This window comes from Salmo salar, chromosome ssa04, assembly GCF_905237065.1.
Source record: "Salmo salar chromosome ssa04, Ssal_v3.1, whole genome shotgun sequence".
In the NCBI taxonomy this organism is placed as follows: Eukaryota; Metazoa; Chordata; class Actinopteri; order Salmoniformes; family Salmonidae; genus Salmo; species Salmo salar.
This window is the reverse complement of record NC_059445.1, coordinates 52,619,928-52,641,510: the sequence shown is the minus strand read 5'-3', so window position 1 is coordinate 52,641,510 and position 21,583 is coordinate 52,619,928. Positions and strand designations below refer to the sequence as shown.

Genomic DNA, 21,583 nt, shown 5'->3' with positions numbered 1-21,583 from the left:
AGCCCCATCTCTCTAGACCTAGCCTCATCCGTATCACCCCTGCCCCATCTCTCTAGACCTAGCCTCATCCGTATCACCCCTGCCCCATCTCTCTAGACCTAGCCTCAGCCGTATCACCCTAGCTCCATCTGTCTAGACCTAGCCTCATCCGTATCACCCCATCCCCATGCAGCCCCATCCCAAGCCAGCCAGTACCAGAAAGAGAATGCTTTACTTAAGATTTTAACAGGCCTCCAGAGCCCAGGCCCAGGCTAGATTAAAAGTTTTAATTAAAATAAGAGCAAACGAGCGAGGGGAGGAAGAAAATAGCATTTACCGCCACTGGGCAAGTTTGCAAGCTTTTGTGAGTGTCAGAGGATTAGCCAACAAACCAGTTGGTTTTTTACTCCCTGGTTTAGAGAGCTAAATATATTGTTTTGTAAATGTGTGTATACTATGCATGTCTGCGTCATTGACATAGTGTAGAGAAGTGTGGTTGACATGCGTTGTGCTGTTGTTGTTACTCCCTTGAGGCCCCTTGCAGTGATTGAAACCCCTGAGGCTCTGTAGCACACTAGAGAGAGGCTGGGCTATTCATTTGGACACAGACACACACACAGGGAGGGGTGGTAGATAGAGGTGGGACACAGTGTACAATCACTGTTATTGTGTTGCCGGGCGAAGATTTGAACAATGGGTTTGATCCAAATGGAACGGTGACATGCTGCATTCCGTGAGGTGTGATCTGAGTGGTTTAGTGTATGTTGTTCATTTTTGGTGGCGCTGAGGAGATTTGTGTAAATGTTGATGGAGAAGGGATTTCAATTAGCCTAAATTACATTCATTGGTGACATGGGGCACAATACCAGAGGTCCTCATTTACCCCCCCCCGCACACACACACACACGGAGTAGAGGAGGGGGGTGAGCTTTATCACCAACGACCTGCCGACTGGATTACGGCACAAAATCCTGTCAATCAGTCATTAATAAAGGTGGATAAGAGGATCAGCTTCCCTGAGGGACTCTGCCAAGGAAACTGTCTGACCTCTACACATCTGACCTCACAGACAAATGTTTGGGCTGATAGACGGAGAGACAAGGGATACAGAGGAATTTGCGTGACTGGATGCATTTGAAAACCCAAATGAAATGACATGAAACTTACATCTGTTTGTTGTTGTTATTAATTGGGACACTGGTTACACAGGGGAATCAGTCTTTGATTCTAACCCACATTTTTTAGCAGTTGTGTGTGTCTCCCCTGAGTGTTTTCTGACCCAGCTGCTCTTTTCATAGTGCATGGTTAAAGTCGGTCATGCGGTTTTTCAGCCAATCGGTCCAGTGGGTCCTAACATAGCCATCGATTTGTAGGAAGCCTCCAACCTGCCACAGATTAATATTTAATATTATAAATATTGAAACTTGCCCCCTGGGGCAGTTTTACTGGGGCAGAAACACCATGTCACCCCACCTCCTCCTCCTCCCTCGCTTCCCATCTTTGCACCCTCCCATCCTTTCAACCTCAGGGCTTCAGATGAAAGTGAGCTAGAGGACACAGCACATAAGCCCTGTTGGAATGCTTAGAATAATGTGTCCTTTGTTCTTACCTTGCTTTGAGTAATGACTGATCTAACGGGACTGAGTGGGTGATGGATCGATTGCCACATTTGCTTCAATTCCTTCCATGTTGCTTCAATGAGGTCAGATCAGTAATCAACATGAGGATCTAAGGAAAGTAGAACGTAAAGGAAGGAAGGAAGGTGTGTTCAAACTGAGATGTCTTATTGAAGATAAGCTTCTAGATGAGGACAGTTACCCCATCCTTCTGTAAACAGCCTCCCAGTCTACCTTCGTCTATGGAGCCTGAAAGTTGGCCTGACTTCTACCCCAATTCAAATTGTTCATCATAGACAGTATGGTCCTATCTGTTTCTGGCTAGGTCCCATATTGACTGTAGAAGGTAGTGTTGTTATCCCAGGTTATGTCTTACTGACATCAGAATTGTCTCCTGTTCCGTAAGGGGCCTGGGTGTCCTTCAGGTTGTGACTCCAGCTCTAGTTCCTCAGAACCCCTCTCCCTGCAGCCTTATCCAGGCCAATCAGCCAAATCCTTACTGTTGACACCACGGTTGTAGGCCTTATAACCAATAACGACAAGTCAGGGTGTAGGGAAGAGGTAAGTGAACTGGCATTGTGGTGCCAGGACAACAACCTCTCCCTCAACATCAGCAAAACAAGGAGTTTATTGTTGACTTCAGGAAGCAGAGGAGGGAACACGCTCCGATCCACATCAATGGGACTGCAGTAGAGCGAGTCAGCAGTTTTAAGTTCCTCAGCATCCACATCACAGATGACTTGACATGGACCAACAACACCACCACTCCTGTCAAAGGGGTCACAACAGCGCCTCTACTTAATAAGGCGCCTGAAGAAATTCGGCATGCCACATCGGGTCCTCTCCAAATACTACCACTGCACCATCGAGAGCATCCTGGCGAGTTGCAGTACATCACTGGAGCTGTGTTCCCACCCATCCAGGGCATCTACTTGAAACGGTGCCTGATGAAGTCCCGCAGCATCATGAAGGACCCCACACACTCCAGCCACAAGCTGTTTTTTTTTATGTTTTGTTTTTAAAACGGAAACTTTTATTTAACTAGGCAAGTCAGTTAACAAATTCTTATTTTGCAACGACGACCTACCCCTAACCACACTGGGCCAATTGTGCGCCGCCCTATGGGACTCCCGATCACGGCCGGTTGTGATACAGACCGGGATCGAACCAGGGTCTGTAGTGACACCTCTAGAACTGAGATGCAGTGCCTTAGACTGCTGCGCCACACTTTCTCTCTCTCTCACACACACCACAACTGCTGCTACCAGACATTTTATTCCCCCTTCCCTGAAATGTGTAAATATTGGTCTATAAATTCTGTCTTCCTGTATTCTACTGATGCTGAAATGTTTCATCTATTCTATTGAGCCATTTACTTCATGTTAGTATCTTTTATTATTTCTTATTGTTGTTGCATTGTCCAGTAGGAACCGACAGGTAAGCATTTCATTGGACAGAGTATGCTATACCACGTGTATCCTGTACATACGACAAATACAACTTGAAATCCACCCCCTTCATGCACTTTTCATTAGATAATCCACTTATTGCTCCAACCCTTCAATACCGCCCCAGCACTCCCAGCACGGACCAGCTACTTACATATCCTCCCATATTGTAGTCTGTCGTCTCCTGCTACACTCTATCTTTACTGGTATGTCTCCGTCTTACAGGCAAGATTGTCTGTTGGTGGTTCAATATGCACATATTTTTTCAAAACAGCTTTGCTAATAACAATGTCATGTATCTCAATCTCCCCTTCGACGAGCAGTTTAATGGCCTGGTATTGCTTTGTTTTCATACAAAATAACCATCCAATCTTATAAGATTCTTCCTCCCTAACATCTCCATGGATGTGTTGGGAAGCTGTTGTAGTACCAGAGGGTTTATATCTAGTAAGGTGCTCATCTAGTACTCTTAGCTAGTACTCTTATCTACTTCTCTTCATACCCTTCATGTGCCCTGCCACTCTCACCCCCTCCCTCCTCTATTTCTTTGTTCCCTCTCTCTTGCACTCTTTCCCTGCCTCACTCTCTATCTCTATCCTTCCACACATTGTTCAATCTCTCAATTGGTCCCTCTTTCTTTACTTCCTCCTTCGCCTTCTGTTTTTCCTGCCACCTACGTCTCTGCAATATCTTTCTTTCCTTCATTCCCTCTCTCTTCCCCATCTCTCCTTTTATAACCACCTCCTCTCTCTCCTCACCCATTCTGTCTCTTCCCCCGCATTGTCCCTCCTCTCTCATTCTGTCTCCCATCTCTTGGGTCATTCAACCCCACTCCACTTCGAGTAGGTTCTCAACATACATAGGAAAACTCAATTGTAAGCAATTCTCTCTCTTTCTCTCTCACCCTCCCTCTATCTCCAGTACGCGTCAGCTGGATGCCTGCTGTCCCTCCACCACAGTGAGAAGCCTGATCACGAGGAGGTGTGTGAGTTCCGTCCCTACACCTGCCCGTGTCCCGGGGCCTCCTGCAAGTGGCAAGGCTCCCTGGAGGCTGTCATGCCTCACCTGATGCACGCCCACAAGTCCATCACCACCCTGCAGGGAGAGGACATCGTCTTCCTGGCCACAGACATCAACCTGCCGGGGGCCGTGGACTGGGTCATGATGCAGTCCTGCTTCGGCCACCACTTCATGCTGGTCCTGGAGAAGCAGGAGAAGTACGAGGGCCACCAGCAGTTCTTTGCCGTGGTGCTGCTCATCGGAACGAGGAAGCAGGCCGAGAACTTTGCCTACCGCCTGGAGCTCAACGGGAACCGGCGGCGCCTCACCTGGGAGGCCACGCCCCGCTCCATCCACGACGGTGTGGCGGCCGCCATCATGAACAGCGACTGTCTGGTGTTTGACACATCCATCGCTCACCTGTTCGCCGACAACGGCAACCTGGGGATCAACGTTACCATCTCCATGTGCTGAGCGGCTCAGATGTGGAAACACAGACCCACAGGCTTCTCTCGTTCTCAGACATACACATGCGATGGGCAGAAACCGGTGCACAGTGACTGACTGCTGTGCTGTACCTGCCTCCTGTGTGATGCAGTAGACTGTGTGTGAGAGGATAGGTGGGATATGGAGAGGATGTGTGTGTTTTGCTGCTTGAGGCTCGTTGGCTCCCCATAATGCTTGAATGGAGACTGGGCTGTAGAGTAGTTTCAGGGTTAGGGTGTTTGCCTGTCCTCTCATTGTGTGTGCTGGAGACAGTGTACAGTAACCTACATGCGGTGGGCTTTTGATGACTGATGCCGTACCCGCCCCCAGGACCCCTCCTCAACCGCTACCACCCCACTCACCCCTACCTCCTCTTCTGCCCAGCCAACCAGTGCCAGGCAAGAAGGACACTGCCAGTGTAAGAAAGGGCGGTCAGTCAATGGGCTGCCACACAGCGGTATTCAGAGAACCTCCACTTCAACCGTGAATGGCCCCTGCAGATGCAGCTTCCTAATCCTCACAGCGAATTAAGTTTCAGTAAATTGGTCAGTGGACCAATCAGGCCTCAGATGCATATGGGCAGAGTCGGGCCTGAGAGTGACCAATGCGCTGCCTCGGTCTGGGTTAGTGTGAGCTAAGCCGGGGTTGTTCATGCCCTCCTAAAGGATTGCACTGACTACTAACCAACTCCTCACTTTTCAGAACTGCAAAACTCAACCGTTTCCATAATTAGGCTATGTCAATTATACCCCAAACATGGTGTGTATAATAAATATTGATGATGGATCCTGATCTGATTGTAAGCAAAAGACTGCATGTATATCCGCCATGTAGAATAAAGACACAGATCAGGTGGTTGTAGGCTCTCGTCATAATGCATCATAAAGGTTGCATAATGCCATCGTAAGCATGGTATCAAACCTGTCATAAGCCCTGTTTGGTGAAACCCTAGGGCCTAGTTATTCACATGGATTCTGTATTACAATACAAACAACAAAAAGTAAAACAATCTTAAGTTGAATCTTTACATTTTCAAACAACAAAGGTACATTACTTCTCCAAAGTCACAAGCTCTATTGCATAAAACTCTGATAGATTGAAGGTTAGCTTGTTTGTTAACAATGAAGTCCCTTTCTTTGGTAAGGTCAATTGTCATAGAATTTCATGAATGAAAAACAGGTGTCATGTCATATTTAAGATGGCATTATGTTTGTTTTGACACAGAAATCCTATTCCTAGTGTGTGAGCGTACACGCGTGCAGGAGACTGTACCACTACTGTTCTGATTGTGTTTTTCTCTGCAGCCACTCCTCACCAACACAGATGAACAGTATGGCGGAGGCACGCCTTCTCTCCTTATTTGTTCCTCTGTATGTCTCTTGAAACCGTTTGTTCTGCAGAACCTGGTTTATCTTCAGTTCTTCTACGCTCTGATTGATATACTGTAATATGGGGGCAGTTTTGACTCTTCCCCTCTGGTCAGTCAACCCACCACAGCCTTACTTTTGTACGTAACCTAACTAGCACTCCCAAGTTGGGAAGGCATCTGTGAGGATGACTAAGTTGGACTCACTCAGACCCACCCTCAGTGTCTTGAATGGACTCTCGGTTTTTGTGGACTTTGGGGCAAAGTCCCATGGCATTGTGGGTAGAAATGGGCATTCCATAGTACTCCAGCCATGTACCTCGCCTTCACCCGGCGTCATAGTAACCAAGCAACCAAAAACCCACCTTTTCATAAAGTACCTCTGATGACGTTGATCACAGACATGTCTGTAACCCGACAGAGTCCCCTCCTGCTCCCAGAGACACTGCAGTATACCCCAAATCACCCTCTGCTGATCACCTCTGCCCCACTGCTCTGTCTTATAAGTATTTGTAATATGTAAATGTTGGATGACCATATATTTTCTAAAAGTTGATAGGAGATTTTGTGTTCTGTTGTGTTAATCTGAGATGTGTTTGTGTTCACGGTTACTCAAACGGTTGTACATAGGTTTTGAGGTTATTTTCTGAGCTGTTGTAATGACCTGCTATCCTATTTTATTCTAGTGGTCAGTGTCCCTGCCTTACCCACTGAGTGGACAGACATTTCTGCCAACACACTCTCCTTTGGGCAGGACGGCTCTGCAATTGCTATGGCTGATCTGTAATATCTGCAAAAAATGCAAACTGTGACGCTCACCTTTTTGTAACATGGGCTTGAAGCCTTTATTGCTGCATCATGATCAGTTATCATGAGCCATAGAGAACTGCAGAAATCTGTGTGGATTTCATTAATGAATTGTTTATGGGGCAATGGGAGATCAAATCAATGAAAACTAAGAGTCAGTGTCCACAAAATTAGATTTTATGGTGCATTTGTTACCACTTAGCAAAATGAAAACATCTTTTCCTGACAAAAACATCTGTCCATCTACCCATATAACTTAAACATACAATGGCAGTTGCACATATAAATCCTTTGCAGCTACTGTCATATGAACACCAAGTCCTAGAAATGCTAATGAATACCTAGGCCAGGGTTAACCAACTGGTGGCCCACAGGTGGTTTTATTTGGCCCCCCAACTTTTCTGTAGTTATGTTTTGGGGTGGCAGGTGGCCTAGTGGTTAGAGCGTTGGGAGCTCGAATCCCCGAGCTGACAAGGTAAAAAAGATATCTGTCGTTCTGCCCATGAACGAGGCAATTAACCCACTGTTCCCCGGTAGGCCGTCATTGTAAATAAGAATTTGTTCTTAACTGACTTGCCTAGTTAAATGAAGGTTACATTTAAAAAATGTTCTGGGCCCCTGTCCATCCACGAAAACAAAAATGGTCCCGTGGCTGAATGTAGTCGATGATCCCTGACCTAGGCTGTCATTATGTAGGCTATAGAAAAAACACGTCTGACTAGAACTCTTCATCTGCTTAAATGTTGTCCTCTTGCACAATGTTTTGTTCCGTATGATGTGTCAGGGTGTCAGAACATTGAACAGAAACACATTCCCATCCAGCTGTAAATCACCTAGAATCATTCTACAACCCGGAAAAGTACACATTCTTTATGTACCTCGGGAATGACAACCCATGTCTTGTACATTCATAGTACACATGACGTCATAGACATCTTTTGTACAGCCAGACCCAATACTTATTTTCTCCCAAGTTTAGCCGAATCCTATCCTGGGATGTTTCTATAACAGCTGTATGGGTGCAATTTCTTTACTTAATTTCAATTGGGTCCCTAAAAAGTATTTTCTTTGGGGGGGACACACGTTTTCCTCTCCTGTCCATCCCAGCCTGGCCTCTGTTAATCTGGGGCCCGGGTGAAGGCAGCGGTTGACCTCTGACCAGTCTGACAAGTGAAGCTCAGACCCAGAAGTCATTAAAAAAAACGTTGAATACATCACATCACCTAGGTAACCAACATAGTATAGCATTGACGATCTATCCATGCAGCCAGACAACAACGGGGCGACCAAAATCCCAGTTATTCGAGTGTGGCTTGTCTGCCTGGCCCCCCACTGGAAGAGCTAAAAGAGGATAAGGAAGGGTTAACTCCTAAGGACAAAATGGTGGCTCGTGCTCTAATATCGCTATACCCCAGTTGGGTATTTTCATTGGAGCCCCGGTGTGATGACATTTACGGTGTTTCACATGCCAACTATCGACAGGCTCCTTCACACACTGAACCTCTTGGTGGAATTAAAACATTTCCTTAATGGCAGAATGTGCTTTACCTCTTTTTCCCTTTTATGTTTTGACAAAATGTTAATTTATTCTTGATATATACAGTATTTCTGTATCTTTGCTTTGTTCCGTCTTAGATGATTAACTATGTTGTGTTTTAAACATCATTTAGTGTGACATTCAGCGATACAGATGAATTGCAGTCAAAATCCTGTTGAGCAGGTGTGATCATGTAAATACAATCTTTGTTAGTTCTGAATTATTCATTTTTTCCCCCCAAGTATCTTGTTTGTCTTTGGTTCTTCACTGAATTAAAAATTGCCTAATGTTTTGGACAGTCTTTTCACCCAAAATCACCTATTTTTGGAGCCAAGAGGAAGCTCCTATCTTGCGTTACCCATATTACTATGTGTCTCTGTATCACTTGAAATCCAATTTAAAAATAAAATGTTATTTATAAAGGCATCTGTCAAAGACTTGTTGGAAACCAAATCTCTTTGTTAAAAAATAAAAACTCATTTTATTTACAACAGTAAATCATTGTCAGATTAAGCATTGTACAGCGGTTTGAGGGTAAAAATTCATTTGAAATCCAGTTCCGATTTAACTTTGCTGCTGATAACGCTAAGCTGTTGTCGTGGAAACAGGCCATGTCGTCATCCACTGTTTGGCTCAGTCTCCACATCAGTCTTTCCATAACAGAGAATGTAGAATCAACAGGCTTGATATGGCTTATGACAAATACTAACAAAATAAAACAACCCATTATATTAGTTCCAGGGTCCCAGTTCCTTGCTGATTTTCTATAGTGAAGGAAAGAGTAAGATTTCACTCAGTCAAGTTGTCTAGACTACAATCAAGGAGCTTCTGTTACTTTCTCCTTTGGTCTCTCTCCCGACTGTGTTCTTTGTGCTTACTTGACCTGTCTCTTTCCCTCTCTCTCTTCCTGTCTTTCTCCCTGTCCCAGTCCCTTGCTCTGTTCCTCTCATTGTCCCTCTCTCTTTCTCCCTCCCTAGTTCTGTCTCTCTCTCTATCCCTGTCTTGGTTCTCTCTCTCCTCCCTGCCTGTCCTCTTGCTCTCCAACTGCAATCCTCCATCTCTCCACTTCTCATCCTCCCTGGGCCTCTCTCTCTCTCCTTCCCTCTCCCCATGGCGATTTCGGAACCCTCTGTCCACCTGCCTGTGTGTGTCTCGTGGGTTCTGTGGCTCTGCCCCAGGCCCTGGTCTCTCTTCCCTGGCCCCCAGCCACTCCTCTGGCGCCCCCCGCTGGCTGTACTTGTCATAGCCCAGGTCCTCCTCCTCCTGCTTCACCCTCACTGCCAGGGCAGGCCCAGGGGGAGAGACAGAGTGAGTCTGGGCTAGCCTCTCCCTCTGCTTCCTATCCTCCTTCAGAGCCTTCTTCTCCTTTTTCTTCTTCTTCTTCTCTTTCTTGTCTGGGTGGGAGATGAAAGAAAAGACAGGGAGGGTCAGGTAAGAGGAGATGATATGAACACTGACAGCCAAGTTATCCTCCACTACTCGGGTGTGTCCTTGCCTTGCAATTATACTGAACAAAACTATAAAACGCAGCATGTAAGTGTTGGTCCCATGTTTCATGAGATGAAATAAAAGATACCAGACATTTTCCATATACACTAAAAGCATCTCTCTCCTGTTAGTGAGCGTTTCTCCTTTGCCCAGACAATCCATCCACCTGACAGGTGTGGCATATCAAGAAGCTGATTAAACAGCATGATCATTAAAAAGGTGCATCTTGTGCTGGGGACAATAAAAGGCCACTCTAAAATGTGCAGTTTTGTCTCAACACAATGCTACAGATGTCTCAAGTTGAGGCGACTGCAGGAATGTCCAGCCGAGCTGTTGCCAGAGAACGAAATGTTCACTTCTCTACCATAAGCCACCTCCAATGTCGTTTTAGAGAATTTGGCAGTGCTTCCAACCGGCCTCACAACCGCAGACCACGTGTAACCACGCCAGCCCAGGACCTCCATATCCAGCCTGAGACGAGCTACCCAGACAGCTAATGAAACTGTGGGTTTGCAAAACCAAAGAAATACTCCACAAACGGTCTCAGGGAAGCTCATCTGCGTGCTTGTCATCCTCACCAGGGTCTTGATCTGACTGCAGTTCTGTGTCGTAACCCATTTCAGTGGGCAAATGCTCACCTTCGATGGTCACTGGCATGCTGGAGGAGTGTGCTCTTCACGGATGAATCCCGGTTTCAACTGTGCCGGGCAGATGGCAGACCACCTGTATGGTGTTGTGTGGGTAAGCGGTTTGCTGATGTCAACATTGTGAACAGAGTGCCCCATGGTGGAGATGGGGTTATGGTATGGGTAGGCATAAGCTGAGGACAATGAACACAATTTGATTTTATCGATGGAAATTTGAATGCAGAGATACCGGGACGAGATCCTGAGGCTCACTGTCGTGTCATTCATCCATCACCAGATACTGACTGGTTTTCTGATCCCGCCCCTACCTTTTTTAAAAAGGTATCTATGACCAATAGATGCATATCTGAATTCCCAGTCATGTGAAATCCATAGATTAGGGCCTAATGAATTTATTTCCATTGACTGATTTCCTTATATGAACTATAACTCAGTAAAATCTTTGAAATTGTTACATGTTGCGTTCATATTTTTGCTCAGTGTTTATTCTACGTTGACTAAAGTTCTTGCATTTCAAATCCACAGTCTAATGAGGCTGACACAAGCAGCAGACCTGTACCATCTGGACCTCCATTAGTCTCTTCTCGTCTCACCTTTCTTGGGCTTCTTCGCAGGTAAGGCGTACTGCTCTTCTTCGGACTCGGAGGATGAAGGGTCAGGTAGTTTGGGGGCACAGCCCTCCTCCCTCAGTCGCTTAGTGATATCATCCATGTCCTCATTGTCTTTGGGAGGGCGGTAGTTCAGCACATGGTCCACTCGGATGGTCCGCCCCTTTATCTAGATACCGACAGAGAGAGAGCGAGAGAGACACAGACCACAACGATAGTCATTTACGTCTTTTGCATCGTCTAACCTTCATTTATGCACATCTACTGGTTTAGTCTCAATCTCTCTTGTTCTCTCCTTCTCAGCTGTGAGTGATTGCCATTCTTTACCTTGATCCCGTTTAAGTTATCCACAGCCAGGATGGTGCTCCTCTGGTCCTCGTAGCAGATGAAGCAGAAGCCTTTGGATTTACCCGTCTTTTTATCACGCACTAGGTTGATGTTGGCCATCTCTCCATACCTGCAGACAGACATGAAGCAGGAATACACCTAATCTAATGCAAAGAACACTTGATTTATTCAGAATGGGGAAGGTTATGAGGGAATAGGGGAAGATAAGCATGGAAAGACGGGTAATTGTATAGACAAAAACAGACAAAGAAGAACGGGGAGAGAAAGGACACAGTGAGTGGAGAGATTGGAGGAAGGGCTGTATGTATGGGACTCACTGAGAGAAGACACAGACGATGTCACCTTCTGTCAGCTCATATGGAAACCCACCTGCAGGTTAAAACAAAAACACTAAAGTTAGAAACAGGCTTATAACTGCTGGTGAGATGGACTAGAGAGCAAGCCACTGACTGAATAAAATAAAAAAAACACTACTTTGATGCCACCAACTGGTCAGCTGGCAGTAAACCTTAAACATGGCTGTAATACCAGGGTTCGGATCAATCCTATTCAATCGCAGGGGTGTCTTTGACACAGCCTCTTACCGATGAAAATCCAGGCGCTGTCCTTATACTCAGAGTGCCATGACACATTTTCCTTCACCCCCAATGAGGCCTCTCTCTCATTCAGCTCATTGATCAGCTTCACCTTGGTCAGGGGACTGCAGGACACAGAGAGATGGAGAAGGACGAAAGGATTGAGAGTTTAACATGCAATAGAATGCAGAATATTCTCTCTGTTGATCCTGTCTTTGCTCTTTTCTTAACCACCATGGCCAAGATTTTTTTTTTTTTTACCCCATGGGGTCGTCTCATGAGGAACTACAGACTATAATATATTTAAGTAATAAGGCACGAGGGGGTGTGGTATATGGCCAATATACCACAGCTTAGAGCTGTTCTTGCGGAGTATACCACCAACCCCAGAGGAGCTTTATTGCGATTATAAACTGGTTACCAACGTAATTAGAGCAGTAAAAATACATGTTTTGCCATACCCGTGGTATAAGGTCTGATATACCACGGCTGTCAGCCAATCAGCATTCGGGGCTCGAACCACCCAGTTAAATATAGTAGTGTGTATTCATTTAACGTTAACATTATTGTCATTAGTAACATTATAACCTAGCTAGCAGCAAATCATTAGCAAGCTAACGTTAGCCATGTTGACTGATGTTGCAGTACACGTTATCTGGCTAGCTAGACCTCTTCACATGACCACCCCATTACACCTCAGTGGGTAACTAGATAATCATTACAGTCGATACAAAATGTAAAACACATAATCGGTCACTTATACTCACTTCATTATGACGTTATCATGAACGCAAACACGATGCTAACTTTAAAATGGAGCCCCCCCGACCAACATCAGTTTCCGGCGCGTCATACTACGTTCAGGGGTTTGTGGGAGGTGTAGTTCAAGGGCATGCTCCCTTGTTCTCAGTATTGACAAACTTTTATTATAAAAATCGTACAAACAAGTCCTACAAAACAACTGCATTTCAATATTCAATTCAATTATTCAATTCCAATGGTATTTTGTGATTAAGCAAAAGCTTTCTTCAATGCCACTGCATTGGCCTAAACACGGACTTTTATTATCTCTTTTGTATATGAAATGTACTTTTATAGCACCATCATTCCTCATATCACAAAGTGTAATTTTATTGGCTAGTTGTAAAATATGGACGTATTTATCCTAAAAATAAGTGTTTATATGACAAGGAAGTGTTCATGAATGAATAATCAATCATCCAAGCATTCTATAATTCATTTTGAATAGCAACCACTCAAACAATAATATTCTACCTACCTCATATCAAGGTTTAATCAATATATTTTCACTATGGTAATTTATGAGAAAATAAAACAATTCTACATTGACATTATGAGTAAATCGTTTGTAGAAAGTATTGGCAATAAAACACAACACACATTTCCCATGTACCTCCCTAGTGGAGGTAATAATACACACTACTTTCCCAAGCAATTAAATACTTTGTCAAAAAATGTTTTTATATAATCACTGAATGATCAGAGAACAACCATTTGTACACAAAAAAGCTGTTCCCCTTCAAAACACCTACACACCTCTCAGAAACACATAGACAGTGAGGTTGATGGGAATGCAGAGAGGGACAAAGTGCATACTTTGCAGAGATAATATCAATTAGGTTAGTGGAGGAAACAGAGCAAAAAAAGCAAATAAGCCCATCTGTTCCATGGTTTAGGTTCTATGATGTCTCCACATCCATTATCTCACTCTGTTATTTTTTCCCCATTTGATTGTTTTTGACAGTTAGTCGCTGTCGCTAGACATGTGACGTGAACGGTTTCTGCCAGAAATGGAAAAAGCTCTAAGCTGCCACAGTAAGCATTTTCCAAATTGGTTCGATCAACCTCAATGAGTTGTTCTCAAAATGTCTAAGTCATTCACAAGGGGGTTGAGGCAGAAAACGGTACAGTGTGGCCCTCTTCACTGGTGACCGTGGGAAAGGTGGGGTCCAGGCTCATGGCATCATCCACATATATAACAGTATGAGTGGGTATACGCAGCTCTGTCTGACATCTCTCACTAGCCTCTAACACGGCTGTGTTCCTGACCCTGTCCTTAACGCAGCAGAAAAGGGCCCCGATCTGCAGCCGCACCTCCCTCTGCCAGCAGGCGTACACCAGAGGGTTGATGAGGGAGTTGGACAGCCCCAGCAGCCACAGGTCATTCTCCAGCACCTTGTACAGCTCACAGTCCTCACACAGCACCTGCACTGCACACACCACAAAAAATGGGCACCAGCAGAGGGTGAAACAGCCCACCAGCAGAGCCACGGTCCTCAGGGCCTTGACGTGGCCCCAGTAGCGGCTGCGCTGGGGCAGCCTGGAGCCGGCCTGACGGGCCTGGCGGATCTGCCTCTGATGGCCGCAAGCTATCTTCAGAATGTCCAGGTAGAAGTAGGTGAAGACAGAGAGGACGGGGAAGAAGACGGCACAGAACACCACAATGATGCCCTTGGGACGGATGACAGAGAAGAAGGTGCAAAGGCTGCTGCTTTCAAAGTCTCCCTGCTGGAGCTGCCATGCCATGCCTGTGGAGCAGAGGGGAATAATAAACGTTCTATATTTATAGTATTTTGAATATTCAAATAAAAATAATGATGTTCATTATCAAGTTGATCAACAATCAGTGTTGGGGTCAATTCAATTCCAATTTAGTCAATTCAGGAAGCACATTCAAATTCACAAATTGATTCTCAGCTTATCTCCCTGAATTTAAATGTAACCCTGTTGTTAGGGACATGTGTCCCCTCTGAAATAAGATAATTGAGGTTAGTTGTTCCACCTGGTAGGAAGCCAACAGTGAGGGATACCATCCAGAGTGCTACCAGGGCCCCAGTCACGGTCCACCTCCCAGTGAGCTGGGAGTAGCGCAGCGGCAGCTTGATGGCCACGTAGCGGTCCAGAGAGATCAGAAACATGGACAAGATGGACGCCGTTGAGGGGGAGATGATGAAGGCCATGCGGAGTAAACACTTGGTCTTCTGTGTGGAGTGCATCAGGAGTAGCGGTTGAGTAATTGGAATAGTTCCATTGTTCACGGTATTGTAATTTTGAAACACGTCTGTGACAATGCCAGTGATAGCCAGGCCCACCAGGATATCTGCCAGGGCCAGGTTGAGCACGAAGCACCAGCTCTGACTGCCCTTCCTGCGCATCAACTGAAAGAGAGCAGCCACCACCAGTAGGTTGGTGGAGATGATGAGGAGAGAGGCCACACTCAGGACCCATCCCATCATTTCTGGTGTCATGAAAGTGTATACAACAGGGGTTAGTATGGGTCTCACACCTGGCATCATGGCAGTGAGGTTGGCACCCGACTCTCCCATCCAGCCTGTCTTATTGCAAGCTGCCATTGAGTCCTTTACAAGATCTAAGTCTTGTATATCTGAGACGGGAGGATCCCCCAAAAACAAATAAATTATATCCACCAACATCCACTCCTACTGTGGTATATTGGTATCCAAATACTAACTTTTTCCTCTTTGTAACTGTACTTAATATCTTTCTCTGTCAAACTCCTTGTATAACAGAAAGAAATTCCACAACGATAAACTGAGCTATTAAGTAAAAATCTCTTTAGGAAAAAATGAAGAACGTTCAATGGGTACTCATCCACTCCCGATGTGCCTTTGCTCCTCAGAGGGCAAAGTATCTCCCCTCCTCTCTCGTCTGTAGCTGTGGTTCCTCTGCATCTGACCCTTGTCCAGCCTGCTATCTGGTTATCATCCCAGTCCCCTCAGAGAGTCCCTGGTGCAGACATCCGGGATGACTGGGACATTTTCCACAAGGGTTCACCACGACCACTGAATCTGGGTTAATGACAGTAGTCTGCAGTACAAACATCAACACTACACTACACTAAGATAGATCTGCTTTTGATGCCATTTGTATCTTCATCATAAAGTCATTAGTGATTTTATTTTTGCCCATCCATTGATGTCAATACGTAGGGCAGTAAGGAAAGAGAGGAAGAGTTTTCTGTGGCATGTCTCTTGGGAAGACCCATTTGCTTTGGGAAGACCCATCTGGCAGTTGTGGGTCTTTCAGAAAACACACAAAAAATTAAATAATCCAAATCGAGCCACAAAAGGAAAAATAACTATCTACTCCCACTTACAGTACTATAATCAATAAATACTCTGCTGTCTTGGCTCCTCTAGTGTCTTAAGATGAGTTTCAGCAAAAAGGAGGTATAGAAGGAATTTTCATCTTGAGAAGTCTCTTCATCTTGACACACAACCCTTAACATTCACAGTGCTGTACAAAATATGCTGTGACTAACCACTGTATCTGTGTCTCATCAGTGGCTCATCATGGCTAAGTGTTTTATGTATGTATTTATACAGCTCTAAACAATCTGAGAGGCAAAATACACGATAGGGAGAAAGAAAGAGAGAGAAAGTGTGTATTTGCCAGACAGGATGACGTGAATCTCCCTACATGTACAGTATACTGTTATCAGTCAACTACTTCTGTTTTACGTATGGGAAGCATTGCTTTGGGAGACATAAATCTACCCTGCATAAATTACTACCCAACGTCCTCATAAGTGTATGCATTTACAGTGGGGGGAAAAAGTATTTGATCCCCTGCTGATTTTGTACGTTTGCCCACTTACAAAGAAATGATCAGTCTATAATTTTAATAGTAGGTTTATTTGAACAGTGAGAGACAGAATAACAACAAAAATATCCAGAAAAACGCATGTCAAAAATGTTATAAAATGATTTGCATTTTAATGAGGGAAATAAGTATTTGACCCCTCAGCAAAACATGACTTAGTACTTGGTGGCAAAACCCTTGTTGGCAATCACAGAGGTCAGACGTTTCTTGTAGTTGGCCACCAGGTTTGCACACATCTCAGGAGGGATTTTGTCCCACTTCTCTTTGCAGATCTTCTCCAAGTCATTAAGGTTTCGAGGCTGACGTTTGGCAACTCGCACCTTCAGCTCTCTCTCCACAGATTTTCTATGGGATTAAGGTCTGGAGACTGGCTAGGCCACTCCAGGACATTAATGTGCTTCTTCTTGAGCCACTCCTTTGTTGCCTTGGCCGTGTGTTTTGGGTCATTGTCATGCTGGAATACCCATCCACGACCCATTTTCAATGCCCTGGCTGAGGGAAGGGGGAAATCTCACCCAAGATTTGACGGTACATGGCCCTGTCCATCGTCCCTTTGATGCGGTGAAGTTGTCCTGTTCCCTTAGCAGAAAAACACCCCCAAAGCATAATGTTTCCACCTCCATGTTTGACGGTGGAGATGGTGTTCTTGGGGTCATAGGCAGCATTCCTCCTCCTCCAAACACAGCGAGTTGAGTTGATGTCAAAGAGCTCCATTTTGGTCTCATCTGACCACAACACTTTCACCAGTTGTCCTCTGAGTCATTCAGATGTTCATTGGCAAACTTCAGACGGGCATGTATATGTATTCTTGAGCAGGGGGACCTTGCGGGCGCTGCAGGATTTCAGTCCTTCACGGCGTAGTGTGTTACCAATTGTTTTCTTGGTGACTATGGTCCCAGCTGCCTTGAGATCATTGACAAGATCCTCCCGTGTAGTTCTGGGCTGATTCCTCACCGTTCTCATGATCATTGCAACTCCACGAGGTGAGATCTTGCATGGAGCCCCAGGCCGAGGGATATTGATAGTTCTTTTGTGTTTCTTCCATTTGCGAATAATCACACCAAATGTTGTCACCTTCTCACCAAGCTGCTTGGCGATGGTCTTGTAGCCCATTCAAGCCTTGTGTAGGTCTACAATCTTGTCCCTGACATCTTTGGAGAGCTCTTTGGTCTTGGCCATGGTGGAGAGTTTGGAATCTGATTGATTGATTGCTTCTGTGGACAGGTGTCTTTTTAACAGGTAACAAGCTGCGGTTAGGAGCACTCCTTTTAAGAGTGTGCTCCTAATCTCAGCTCGTTACCTGTATAAAAGACACCTGGGAGCCAGAAACCTTTCTGATTGAGAGGGGGTCAAATACTTATTTCCCTCATTAAAATGCTAATCAATTTATAACATTTTTGACATGCGTTTTTCTGGATATTTTTGTTGTTATTCTGTCTCTCACTGTTCAAATAAACCTACCATTAAAATTATAGACTGATCCTTTCTTTGTCAGTGGGCAAACGTACAAAATCAGCAGGGGATCAAATACTTTTTTCCTTCACTGTACACTCTCTTCTCTCTCTCTGTAACTATTTCTGAACTCCCTGCTGCTCGTTTTAACCCTCAGCAACAACAACCCAACCAGGTCAGTTCAAACAATATCACCAGGGTCTCATTAAATACAGATTTTGACATTATCGATCATAGTCTGCTGCAGGAAAAACGTATGTGTTATGGCTTTACACCCCCTGCTATAATGTGGATAAAGAGTTACTTGTCTAACAGAACACAGAGGATGTTCTTTAATGGAAGCCTCTCAAACATAATCCAGGTAGAATCAGGAATTCCCCAGGGTAGCTGTTTAGGCCCCTTGCTTTTTTCTATTTTTACTAACGACATGCCACTGACTTTGAGTAAAGCCTATGTATGCGGATGACTCAACACTATACACATTAGCTACTACAGCGACTGAAATGACGGCAACACTTAACAAAGAGCTGCAGTTAGCTCTAAATATTTCTAAAACTAAAAGCATTGTATTCGGGACAAATCATTTACTAAACCCTAAACCTCAACTAAATCTTGTAATAAATAATGTGGAAATTGAGCAAGTTGAGATGACTAAACTGCTTGGAGTAACCCTAGATTCTAAACTGTCATGGTCAAAACATATTGATACAGTAGTAGCTAAGATGGGGAGAAGTTTGTCCATAATAAAGTAATGCGCTGCCTTCTTAACAACACTATCAACAAGGCAGGTTCTACAGGCCCTAGTTTTGTCGCACCTTGACTACTGTTCAGTTGTGTGGTCAGGTGCTGCAAAAGACTAAAGAAAATTGCAATTGGCTCAGAACTGGGCAGCACGGCTGGCCCTTGGATGTACAAAGAGAGCTAATATTAATTAATATGCATGTCAATCTGTCCTGGCTCAAAGTGAAGGAGAAATTGACTTCATCACTACTTGTATTTATGAGAGGTATTGACATGTTGAATGCACCGAGCTGTCTGTCTCAACTACTGGCACACAGCTTAGACATCCATACATACCCCACAAGACATGCCACAAGAGGTCTCTTCACAGTCCCCAAGTCCAGAACAGACTATGGGAGGCACACAGTACTACATAGAGCCATGACTACATGGAACTCTATTCCACATCAAGTAACTGATGCAAGCAGTAAAATTTGATTTAAAAAACAGATAAAAAAACAGCTTATGGAACAGCGGGGAATGTGAAGCAACACAAACATAGGCACAGACACATGCACACACACACACACACACACACACACACAATAACATATGCACTATACATACACATACACATTGATTTAGTACTGTAGATATGTGGTAGTGGTGGAGTATGGGCCTGAGGGCTCACAGTGTGTTGTGAAATCTATGAATGTATTGTAATGTTTTTAAAATTGTATAAACTGCCTTAATTTTGCTGGACCCCAGGAAGAGTAGCTGCTGCCGAGGCAGCAGCTAAGGGGGATCCATAATAAATACAAAAATACAAATACACAGTGATCTTTTCATGTAGAGTAAAGATCCCCTTTTGATCACAAAGGGGGAAAAAACACAATAACCTCTGGCTCCCACAGACATACAATGTGGGAATGTTATTCATCCCTACTAGACCTTTCAGTGCCATTCAAAACTTCTGTTGGTCAGCAGTAATTGTGCCCACTGCCTCTGTACCAGTAGTCATTCTCACCCTATTTACGCTTAGCACTGCCCACTCCTCACCTACGGGTTGCCTTGGCTAGAAACATCTTGAAGGTGTTATTATTCTTTGAATAGACTACCTCCTGTCTTGGGCTTGACCTCTGAAGCTGACCTGAGTTTCCTCTGTACTGAAGATGACTTTAAAGAGACGACTGCTGTCCATTTTGTTGTGTTGTGTTTACTGCGTCGCTTCGCTCTTCTGCTTGAACCCCAACCGCAACAACTGTGGCTCCATCAGCGCTCGGTGAGTCTGTGTCAGTATGTGTGTGTGTATTTCAGTGTATATGTGTTTTTGCCTGTATGTTTGTATTTGTGTGAGGGGCAGAAATGTCTTAGTCATGATGGTGTGTGTTATTGTGTTAATGTCTTATCTGTTTATCTGGGGGTAATTTGCAAAAATCTGAGGTAGTGGCATGTCTTCTGTTCTGTATGTGTTGGCGTACCTTTACTTGCTTGATAGAGAATTAAATACATACAGTATAACAATATGGGATGTAAAAAGAAGATGGAATATGTGGCTACTGAGTTACTGTTTCCCATGTCTTAAAAGACACACGGTTAGGGTCATATTAGGCGGCAGCTAGCCTAGTGGTTAGAGCGTTAGGCTTGTAACTGAAAGGTTGCTGGTTTGAATACCGAAGTTAAAAAATCGGTTGATGTGCCTTTGAGCAAGGTACTTCACCCAATTTGCTCCAGGGTTGCCGTACTGCTATGGCTGACCCTGTAAAACAACACATTTCACTGCACCGATCTGCTGTATGTGACAATACAACATGTATTTTGTATTGTCTTTTTTTTATTTGGGTTATTAGGGTAATTATTCATAAAATAATTAATAAAGTTATAATGAAGTAATCTTTGCTCAATATTTACTAGAGCATGTTAAACAGAACCTTGGCTTGAACAATTTGCTGTGTTTGGCACCACTCACTGCCCATGTCTTTTGTGTTCTTTTGACAAACCATTTTAGGAATCTCATGACAGTTGTCCAGCAGCTGTACCAACGAGTCATGAGGCTAATGCGCACCACTCTCTGATCCTATGGAGCCGGAGTTGAGTCCCTCAACACTAATCACCAGGACTGAGACACTCTCCTGCCTTACCCTGTCCATACAATGGAGATGACCTGCAGAGCACCTGCCATCGACAGAGCAAGAGGACGAAAAGCTCTCATTGCAGTTCACTGTAATAAAGCAGGAGATAGTTTTAAAAAATGTCAATGTTTTATTGATGCAGATAGATTTTGTTGAGATCCTAGTGGGCCTTAACTGCATGAGCGTTGTGTTAGTGCCCCAATTTCCCTGCATTATAATATAAGTGCTGGAAAAGCCGTTTGCAGGATAATTCAAAGATGTCATTCATTTCATGCCCTCTTGTGGAAAACTGATCAGTTATTTCTGCATGATCAAGAAATTAATGCTTTCAATGAGCTTCAATGCTATCGCTGGACATGGAAAATATTCCCTGCTGGAATTGATGTGATTGAGTTTTGTTAAATCTACTACATGAATGCATATAGTGCAGTATAGGTGCTGTCTTCATAAAATAATACGAAAAAATGTTCCTTGTGCAAATTATGGGAAGATAGGCTATGTTTAATACATTTGTACCACTTGATTAGCTAAATGTTATAACAGTTGAGTCTTTTGTAATTAATGCTGTATCAAAACTGATATAATAAACTTTACATTTGTTTTTCAATTGCCAGTTTATTTTTTATAAGGCTATATGTTGAAAATATGTATTTTCCAGACGTTGACATCACACGCACTTCAGGTACTGAATGAAACGTTAGAAGACGTCTTTTCCTGACGTCGAAAATATG

At 44.2% G+C, this 21,583-nt stretch overlaps 3 protein-coding genes and 1 long non-coding RNA gene across 6 annotated transcripts in view; 2 read left to right on the top strand and 2 right to left on the bottom strand.

Moving 5' to 3' along the window:
* siah2l (seven in absentia homolog 2 (Drosophila)-like) overlaps positions 1 to 8,664 on the top strand; it is a 43,973-nt gene extending 35,309 nt beyond the window's left edge. For both annotated transcript variants that reach the window (XM_014197449.2, XM_014197450.2), the window contains exon 2: positions 3,965 to 8,664. In XM_014197449.2, coding sequence (XP_014052924.1) covers positions 3,965 to 4,516 — 552 coding nt within the window. In that variant the 3' untranslated portion in view covers positions 4,517 to 8,664. The remainder of the gene's footprint in view (positions 1 to 3,964) is intronic.
* A 27-nt stretch (positions 8,665 to 8,691) lies between these two features.
* On the bottom strand, positions 8,692 to 12,787 carry LOC106603585 (RNA binding motif protein X-linked 2). Of its 2 annotated transcripts, none has more exons than XM_014197448.2 (6): positions 12,672 to 12,787; positions 11,914 to 12,029; positions 11,647 to 11,698; positions 11,309 to 11,438; positions 10,967 to 11,150; positions 8,692 to 9,632 (listed from the first exon to the last, which is right to left on the bottom strand). In XM_014197448.2, exons 1-6 carry the CDS (start codon positions 12,674 to 12,676, stop codon positions 9,070 to 9,072), a joined length of 1,050 nt encoding a protein of 349 aa, XP_014052923.2. In that variant the 5' UTR covers positions 12,677 to 12,787; the 3' UTR covers positions 8,692 to 9,069. The 2 variants fall into 2 exon arrangements, with proteins under 2 accessions (XP_014052923.2, XP_045573044.1); XM_045717088.1 differs by lacking the exon at positions 8,692 to 9,632 and adding an exon at positions 10,406 to 10,449.
* A 769-nt stretch (positions 12,788 to 13,556) lies between these two features.
* On the bottom strand, positions 13,557 to 16,198 carry gpr119 (G protein-coupled receptor 119). Its single transcript, XM_045716253.1, has 2 exons — positions 14,624 to 16,198; positions 13,557 to 14,453 (listed from the first exon to the last, which is right to left on the bottom strand). The coding sequence occupies exons 1-2, from the start codon at positions 15,357 to 15,359 to the stop codon at positions 13,804 to 13,806; spliced, it is 1,386 nt and encodes a 461-aa protein (XP_045572209.1). The 5' UTR covers positions 15,360 to 16,198; the 3' UTR covers positions 13,557 to 13,803.
* Positions 16,199 to 19,510: 3,312 nt separating this feature from the next.
* On the top strand, positions 19,511 to 21,459 carry LOC106603587 (uncharacterized). The gene is made up of 2 exons (XR_001328443.2): positions 19,511 to 20,002; positions 20,729 to 21,459. It is a non-coding gene; the product is annotated as an uncharacterized lncRNA (long non-coding RNA).
* Positions 21,460 to 21,583: the final 124 nt, after the last annotated feature.

Coding starts and splice junctions, on each gene's coding strand:
- LOC106603585 (XM_014197448.2), bottom strand. Junction 11,151..11,308: donor ATAACTTAAACGGGATCAAG/GTAAAGAATGGC, acceptor GTCGGTATCTAG/ATAAAGGGGCGGACCATCCG. Junction 9,633..10,966: donor TGCGAAGAAGCCCAAGAAAG/GTGAGACGAGAA, acceptor TCTCCCACCCAG/ACAAGAAAGAGAAGAAGAAG.
- gpr119 (XM_045716253.1), bottom strand. CDS start 15,359: ATGTTGGTGGATATAATTTATTTGTTTTTGGGGGATCCTCCCGTCTCA. Junction 14,454..14,623: donor ATTTAAATTCAGGGAGATAA/GCTGAGAATCAA, acceptor TCTGCTCCACAG/GCATGGCATGGCAGCTCCAG.